Source organism: Poecilia reticulata, linkage group LG17 (genome assembly GCF_000633615.1).
Source record: "Poecilia reticulata strain Guanapo linkage group LG17, Guppy_female_1.0+MT, whole genome shotgun sequence".
NCBI classification, from domain to species: Eukaryota; Metazoa; Chordata; class Actinopteri; order Cyprinodontiformes; family Poeciliidae; genus Poecilia; species Poecilia reticulata.
In genome coordinates, this window is record NC_024347.1 from 10,067,240 (window position 1) to 10,076,436 (window position 9,197).

Here is a 9,197-nt window from a genome sequence, read left to right on the forward strand (position 1 = left end):
TTTGCCCAAAAACGCATCCCTGTGCTAATTTGAAGAATTCAAGAGTTAATAGTGAAATAACTTTTTCTACATAATCTGAGTAGTTCCAAGAACTGCTGGTATAAGTTTGATATCGATAGGATAATATTTGAGGGGAATAGAGAAGGGATGCATATTGTGTGCAGGCTCAAAATCTATATTGCCAAAACATGCATCCCTGTGCTAATTGGGGGAAATAAAGAGCTGAAAGGATTTAATCTCTTCTACGTAAWTACACTTGTTCTCTGAGCTAATGCTATAAGTTTCATATCAACAAGACGGATGCAAATATTTTCAGGCTCATAAATTAAGTTGCATTTCCTCCTACATTAACAGAAGTGAAGCATGATATAAAATGTTCTACATAATGGGTCTCTGTTGTAATGCTTTTGAACTATTATATCAAAAGACAAAGCAGAGAATTTCAAACCATTTGCGGAGAACGTTTACAACAGACACGGACTGAAAAAAAAAGTTCGACTCACATGTGTCAATAAAAGTGTAAAAACCGTATTTATTTCAAATAATTTGCGAAATAAAACCCACCGTATTAGGGATTACATGGTTAGGAAACGTGATAATGTTACAAATATATTTAAAATTTCCTCTTCGGTCATATTTTATCCGTTTCCTCGTCAATATGCGAGGAAACGGATATTGCAAATTTCCGTTTCCTCGCGCTCCCGCGACAGGGGATGCAAATTTGGGCAGGCGTGCTTTTCTGGGCATAACACCTGTGCTTGCACACGCATCCGCTGTGTTTCCAAACAAATAGTCCTAATGTAGTTCATTTGACATTCAGATCAAGTAATAAAGTCATACCAGAACTCTGGAGAACTCAACAGAATAGCGAGATCAGTCTACTTTGGACCGAGGTCACATTATGGGTTCCAAAGTGTGGTTATATTCTACAAAAAAGACTAGGACCCAAACAAAGCTTGAATCACAATAAAGGGAACAAATCCTTCCAACGTCCCAAAAAATTAACACACATCATGCAAATGACTATCGAATGTTAAGTGTTTGACATGTTGCTTAGCCGTGATCCTCAGGGAGGTCTGAAGGTCCCTGGGGGAGGCATGGCCTCTGGCTCTTCTGCCAGTCAAGTTTAGATGCTTCCATATGGTTATTGTTTTAATATCAGCTCTGTACCGTATGAATAGTATCAATCTCAGTTATATGTAGTCATATTCAATAAATTAGAATTTGGGATGAGTATTGTCAAATTAAAAGCACTTTAAAATAACCTTAAAGCAGTTTAGTGTTTTTATTGGTGTGATGTAATATCCTAATCTAAAATGTTATATTTTCCTTAGCTGTAAGCAAGACATCATTTTCATTAACACATAAGTGCTATGTGTTAAGTCCACTAGTTTAAGCAGTGGACTAAATAAATCAGTATGACCATGATTTGATCTTGCATACTTGAAGTTGCTTAGCCTTATCAGATGTTTAAATAACAATACACATATGATGATGTGTTTAACCATAGCTGGAGACACTGTAAGTCTTGAAAGATTTTTCCTGAGATGTGAAACATGCAAAATTGTGTTCACAAACATTGTTGATGCGCAAAAAGTTGAATTTCATGTTAAAATTGTAATCTAACTGCAGGATTCTTCTTTTTTAAGCCACCTTCAGTTTTGTTTGAATTGAATACAACATGGTGCAAATTTTAAATTAAGGACTTTATTCTCTAACTCATTGAGAATTGATGAAAATCAAATCAATAATTAATAATCATAATGAAATTGGTATTGCAAAGTTTTTAGGAATTCCTATCCCTATTATGACTCTTATAAGTTACTAATTTTAAGACAGATGAGTATATATGATTCTCATTTTCATGTGTTCTTTGTGACAGGATGAGCTGGATGATACTGCCCAGGTTTGGAATGCACACTCCATCAGGCCATCAAACAACAGAAATATCCCCAGTGGTTGACCCAATGTGATGTATGCATTACCTGAGCTCTACAGGACAAGATACTTTCTTTGCTTTGTTGAAGAGGAACATGTTGAAGTATGCAAAAATGAGTGCATTTCTCGACTGACCAAACCATGTGATCCAGATGTCTTTGACCTCTGCAACATCCTTATGGCAGAGTCCCATCTGACCTTACCCACAGACGCTTACCAGGCTTTGAACTTGTATATGCATCTAAGAGAGGCAATCATTGCATCACTTTAAAATGTGCTGACTGCAAGGAAGAACATTTTTCAGCACCTTTACAAGCCAACTTTGAATGGCATGCAGATGTAAACAAACTGTGTTTCTTTTCTTTCAAAAGTATTTCATTATGTTTTCTAGAAGGGACAATGAAGAAATGTATTAGTTCATTTGAGTTTCATGAACTGTCAGTTTATTTAACTGGTTCTAACCATTTTGTAAATATGTAATATCTGTTTCAGATCAAAATAAACTTTGTGAAAGCAAAGATTTACTTGTCAAACAAAGATAAACATAAAAGGAAAAGAAGGGTGTTTTAGTATAAAAAATATTTATCTGAAAATGTAATTCTGTGATCAAAACAAAATGCTTCTTTTAAGTGATAAACTGTTCTGCCGTTCTATTTTTAAAATGAATGTTGCATTAATTAACTTTTTAAAATCTGAAATGCTAAAAAGAAAGGAAAATATTTCAAACAATCAACATGATACAAAGCAAAATGCATATTTCTTGCCTCTGAAGTTAATAAGGGTTGTAAACACAATTATGAACTTTTTAAAAAATCTGTAAAAAAAACATTAAGAGCTTAAACAGTAAACCTTACTGAAAGAACAAACTCGGCTTAAAGCAACATTGCACAGAGGCTACATCAACAGATCGGTCTTGTAGTACAGCATCTTGAAAGAAAATGAGAACACATTTCTGCTTAATTACAAAAAAGGGGTTAGAATATGATAAAATCAAAGGAGCACTTCTTCATACATTGAAAAACAAAATCTTACCAAGTAATTCTGGTCTAGTTTCTAGTGAAAATATCCTGTTGCACTTAAAATAAGACAAATTAACTTAAAAGTAACTTTTCAGCAACATATAGTTTTAAGTAAGTAATTCCTTAATATTGATGAGAAAGTACTTGCTCTATTGGCAGATAAATTAACTTATAGGAAAAATATCTTATTATAAGTTAAATAATCTTCCAATATAAACAGTACTTTTTGATCAATATTAAGGAATTATTTACTTAAAACAAGATCTTAAAATCTTGTAGAAAAGTAATTTTTACATTAATTTGTATTATTCACAAGGTATCTTTGAAAATAAATACAATTCAAATGTAAAGTAACAAAAACATACAGCCAAACCATAAGAACATAAAATCAATTGCTGTATGACTGAATGCATTAAATATGTAAATATGAAATTTAGAAAGAAAAATTGCATTCAAAATTTCCAACCAAAACACAAAGGTGCTGTAAATACCTCCCATCAACTTCAAATTATGTCCATTTCAAAGTAATTACTGGAAAGGATGTTGTCGAACTCTGTGCGAAAGTCTGGGTAAGAACTATAAGTGCCAGGAAGTTCTAGGGTAGCTCCACAGGTGCGAGCAACAGGCCTTCTGTTAAGCCCAATTTCAGTGTTGAAACTAATGAGAATTTTGTCAACACAGATTACAGAAGAGCCGGTGCAGAAACGCAGTATTTTTTCGGCCTTGTCTTCATCAGCATTTTTTACAAAACGTTGAAGGTGGTTAAAGGTTGTCTGTTCTCTCTGGGACAGCGTCACATTTGCTTATTCAAACAGCTGTAACAGTCTTTTACCTGAGGCCTTCTTTTTTTCATACAAAGACAACAGACTTTTCTTGTCTGCAAGTTCCACTTGTACACATGCCATGGATGTGGAGAAGCAATCCAATATATACTTTGGCTCTTGAAGAATTGCCTTGTGAGCCATGGTTTCAATGGCCTGCTGAATGTTCTCATTGGGAGGCAGGAAGTGGGACCCCATCCTTGTGAAGAGGTCTAGCAAGTCCTCTTCATCACCTTGATCCATGGTGCCCCGTAGAGCCTTCTCAACAGCTGATATCTCTACTAGAGGGAAGTAGTTGAGAAATGATGGGATCAATACATCATCATCCACTGATTCAATTCCATGGACACAAGCTAAAATGAAAGCTTTTGATAGCCTCACTGGAATGACTCCATGGTCTAGAAATCCTTTCACCCAAATGTGTCCAATGGCTTGCCATTCAGACTCACAAAAGTCAGGCCTCAACCTGGGAACTCGCTCTGTTTCACCCTCACACTGTTCCAAAAACTGCTCCCAAAATGCAGTGTAAACCTCCCTTGATACCCCAGCATCATCAATTGCTCTTTCATTCACAAACTCAATTTTTAAAGTCTGATTCAAAATGTTGTTTTCCATAAACACAGCCAGAAGATCTTCCACAACCTTGATCCTGCAAATTGACACATGTAGATGGTTTGCTAGATTTTCTGAGTTACCAGCTGAAACAGATTGGGGCAGTAGACAGCTTGAATTTGGGTGAGAATCTTCTGGTGGAATCAAGCCAGAGTCCTGGGTAAAAGATAAAGCAATAACCATTATTAACAACACAGATACAAATATAAGATTTCTACAAACAGATTGGGCATTTGTTTGTTAATATTCTCTTCATTACTATGTTATGATTACCAAGCTAATTTGTAGAACTTTGGAAGATCTGGTGGAACACTAACCCTTCTGCTATTCTGAAAAATATATATTCAATTCAATAAATAAAAATATATTCAATTCAAAAGATGTAATATGACCTTTAAAAAAAGGTGGTACTGAGTTGTTCATTACAGAGAAGAAAATGAGCTCTGGGTTGTGTTGACTGTGTCCATTTCACCTGGCCAGTTTGTCCTGCCTCCATATTACTGGTTTGTATTTGTGATGAGAAGAGACTCCTGGCTGAAGGCAACAGTATCGGGGAACCATGTTCAAAGGGACTGCTGAGATCGTCCTGAATGACAAAGTTGTACAGTATTGTAATATATAAAGTTATGTTTGATTACAGCACACAACACAAGTGTTAAACTATTCATACCTTTGCCTTAAGATAGATATTTATTTCAGTTGATTAAAAATACATAACAAAAAAACTATGTAAATTCTACCAAATAATATGTTACTATTTTACCTCAATTCAAATGTCACATATCACTTCTATAAGTATCTAAATCGTATCACGGCAAAGCGTTTCTGATCTTACCTGTACAACTTCTTCAGTGTTGTCATAATTTAGTGTTACGACTATGTCACTGTCATCATCCAATCCAATTAGGTCCTCTTCAGGATTCCATACAACCGTGTCTCCCTCATCCATGTGTGGAACAGATCCAGAATTTTCAGAGCTGAAGGGCTGGGGTTGCCGAGGTGTGGATTCAGAATGAGGTGGATCTGTGAAATCAACAACTCCAGAACGGTTGTAGGAAGAGTCTAGGTGATTCAAAGTTTGATCATCACAATCACTTAAATCCTCCATTTCACCAAAAGATCCTTTTCTAGCTGTTGGGGTTGAATCCATGTCATTTGGTTGTTCAGGACTTTGACAATCTTCTTCAGATGAATACTGAACTGTTTCTTCTTTCTTTGTGCAAATGTAAAACCTTAGAAGCTTCAGCTTGGTTTTTTCATAAAGATTTCCGACTCTTTCATCTAAAGAAATCAGATTTTTTTTGAAGTCACAAACTTCAAAAAGAAAGTCTTTAATTACCCCTTTGGTGGAGGTCCCATCTGGAAAAAAAAAAGCTCCTTTCCCATTTCAAGAATTTGAGAAACAGTTGTACTTTTATCCACTGTTGCATGCCTCCTTCCTCCACCATTTCTTCTTCTCACTTCTTTTCATCAATGTGAAAATGAAGCCACCCAATTTCAATTTTTCTTGAAGTCCTCCCTGCTGCCTTACTTCTTTCTCTTGCCATCTCCACCCCTTGCATTTGGAACAAACCAGATGTGCTACAAACAGCTCTTTTGGTCCTAGATCTCATTTTCCGTGCTCCAATTTTATCTCTTAAGTTCTGGAGAATAGTATCTTTTTCTGCAATAAGTGTACTTTGCTGACAAAAAGACAGAACTGCTATTCTGTCACCTTATGAAGTGATGTAATTGGTCATTTATTCGTCTGTCATTATAGACGGCACAGCCTTGTCCACCTGGAGACATAAAAAAAAAAAATCAGAATAAAGACATCCACATCTTTTTATATATATATATATATTTAGTAATAGTTGTATTTCAGAAAGCCATGCAAAAACTTCTTGTGTAGCAGTTAGGTGTCAGTTCTTCAAATACAGTGGGGCAAAAAAGTATTTAGTCAGCCACCAATTGTGCAAGTTCTCCCACTTAAAAAGATGATAGAGGCCTGTAATTTTCATCATAGATGTACCTCAACTATGAGAGACAAAAGGAGAAAAAAAATCCAGAAAATCACATTTTCTGATTTTTAAAGAATTTATTTGCAAAATATGGTGGAAAATAAGTATTTGGTCAATAACAAAAGTTCATCTCAATACTTTGCTACATACCCTTTGTTGGCAATGACAGAGATCAAACGTTTTCTGTAAGTCTTCACAAGGTTCTCACACACTGTTGGTGGTATTTTGGCCCATTCCTCCATGCAGATCTTCTCTAGAGCTGTGATGTTCTGGGGCTGTCGCTGGACAACACGGACTTTCAACTCCCTCCACAGATTTTCTATGGGGTTGACATCTGGAGACTGGCTAGGCCACTCCAGGACCTTGAAATGCTTCTTACGAAGCCACTCCTTCGTTACCCGGGTGGTGTGTTTGGGATCATCGTCCTGCTGAAAGACCCAGCCACGTTTCACCTTCAATGCCCTTGTTGATGGAAGGAGGTTTTCACTCAAAATGTGACGATACATGGCCCCATTCATTCTTTCCTTTACACGGATCAGTCGTCCTGGTCCCTTGGCAGAAAAACAGGCCTAAAGCATGATGTTTCCACCCCCATGCTTCACAGTAGGCATGGTGTTCTTTGGATGCAACTCAGCATTCATTCTCCTCCAAACACGAAGAGTAGAGTTCTGACCAAAAAGTTCTACTTTGGTTTCATCTGACCATATGATATTCTCCCAGTCATCTTCTGGATCATCCAAATGCTCTCTAGCAAACTTGAGACGGGCCTTGACATGTACTGGCTTAAGCAGGGGGACACGTCTGGCACTGCAGGTTTGAGTCCCTGGCGGCGTAGTGTGTTACTGATGGTAGCCTTTGTTACTTTGGTCCCAGCTCTCTGCAGGTCATTCACTAGGTTCCCCCGTGTGGTTCTGGATTTTTGCTCACCGTTCTTGTGATCATTTTGACCCCACGGGGTGTGATCTTGCATGGAGCCCCAGATCGAGGGAGATTATCAGTGGTCTTGTAAGTGTTCCATTTTCTAATAATTGATCCCACAGTTGATTTCTTTACACCAAGCTGTTTACCTATTGCAGATTCAGTATTCCCAGCTAGGTGCAGGTTTATAATTTTGTTTCGGGTGTCCTTTGACAGCTCTCTAGTTTTGGCCATGGTGGAGTTTAGAGTGTGACTGTTTGAGGTTGTGGACAAGTGTGTTTTATACTGATAAYGAGTTCAAATAGGTGCCATTAATACAGGTAACAAGTGGAGGACAGAGGAGCCTATATTGCCAATAAATTCTTTAAAAATGAGAAAATGTGATTTTCTGGATTTTTTTTTTCCTTTTTTCTCATAGTTGAGGTTTATATCTATGATGAAAATTACAGGCCTCTCTCATCTTTTTAAGTGGGAGAACTTGCACAATTGGTGGCTGACTAAATACTTTTTTGCCCCACTGTAAATGTATGCGCACATTGTGTGATTCCAAAGAATATGTAATATTTACCAAATAATTTTTTGCCCAGTCTAATAAATGGAAATTTATATTATAGTTAGCAAATATAACAAGAAATACTAAGACCTCTTGTCGCCGTTGTTAATCTCGTGTAAGAGACATTTTACCAACTTTTTGTTATGTTTTTGAGCAGTTAATTGTTACACCAAATTAAGCGACCTAGAAATGTGCAGTATCTGCATGTACGTCTTGAAAACCAGCGAGGAGAAAAGCATTTAGCTGAGATTGTAACTTTAAGGAATCTTTACAGTGCAGCTGAAAATAGGATGTGTTTTTTTATTATTATTTTCGGGGGAGAAAAAAAGTTGAAGTTGAACACTGACAGATTGCACTGAATGCCGATGTGCTATTGTTTAAATATGCAAACCCCCTTTAGCGGGGGAAGACGGCTAAAAGGGGTTAGTCGTCTCATGATCAATGATGATTATTTATCAATCATCATCGGTAAATGATTGAGAAATGATTGAAAGTGCAGTTGTAAGAGGGAGGGCGTTCAAAACGTTTTAAAATATTTCTACCAGGTCTTGATTACAGTAAGATCTGCTTTAATATAATGAGAAAGAACCCGGATCCCAAGTCTCAATTTACGATGGCCATTATAATCCGTTACCTTACTGTCCAGTAATAACCTGTTTTCTTTTTTTCAAAATTCTACACGTCTTCTCGACAATCTAGACTTCAATATAATATTTGACCCTCATAAAAACATATTTTATTCGTAAATACAATGGTAAGAGCTTAAATTATCTTCTTGCAGGTTTGCATTGACAAATGCACTATCGCTGCTATTATGGGTCGCATAATTTGTTGTGCCGTTTCCATAGTAACCCCTTTTTTGAAGATAAATTGCAGAATGTGTCGTCAAACTTTAACAGATGAAACAAGTTTTTCTTGATAAAATACAAAGCGGTTCTTAGCTAAGGCTATCAAACGTAGTTTTTCACTGAGCGGATATTTATCAACCAATGTTTTATGCGATTATATTTACCTTGTCTCTTTGCATGTGTAACATAGTTAATATTGTATTGAATTCCACTTGTCATTACTTTCAAGTTTGGGTTCATGTGTAATGGGTGCAACAGCACCCCCACTTGGTGGTTGGCAGGATCTATTATAGTGAACATAGACATCTCGTTGCCAGTTCATGAGAGATGGGCGCGAGGTAGGTTCACTGAGTCTAACGCTCCAGTAAAATGTTATGTTAGTTTGTTGCTAACATGAAATGCTGTTCCTTGTAAGGTGCTGAACCCGCTGTGATGAACCTGATTCCTGATTAGTCCATATTCTGTTTTACACAGGTACATATTTTTTT

General features: G+C 36.7%; 1 protein-coding gene across 1 annotated transcript; it reads right to left on the minus strand.

Annotated features, from left to right (window-relative positions):
• Positions 1–3,355: 3,355 nt before the first annotated feature.
• Positions 3,356–8,891, minus strand: LOC103479208 (uncharacterized). Its single transcript, XM_008433517.2, has 4 exons — positions 8,874–8,891; positions 5,226–6,168; positions 4,863–4,976; positions 3,356–4,546 (listed from the first exon to the last, which is right to left on the minus strand). Exons 2-4 carry the CDS (start codon positions 5,538–5,540, stop codon positions 3,761–3,763), a joined length of 1,215 nt encoding a protein of 404 aa, XP_008431739.1. The 5' UTR covers positions 5,541–6,168; positions 8,874–8,891; the 3' UTR covers positions 3,356–3,760.
• Positions 8,892–9,197: the final 306 nt, after the last annotated feature.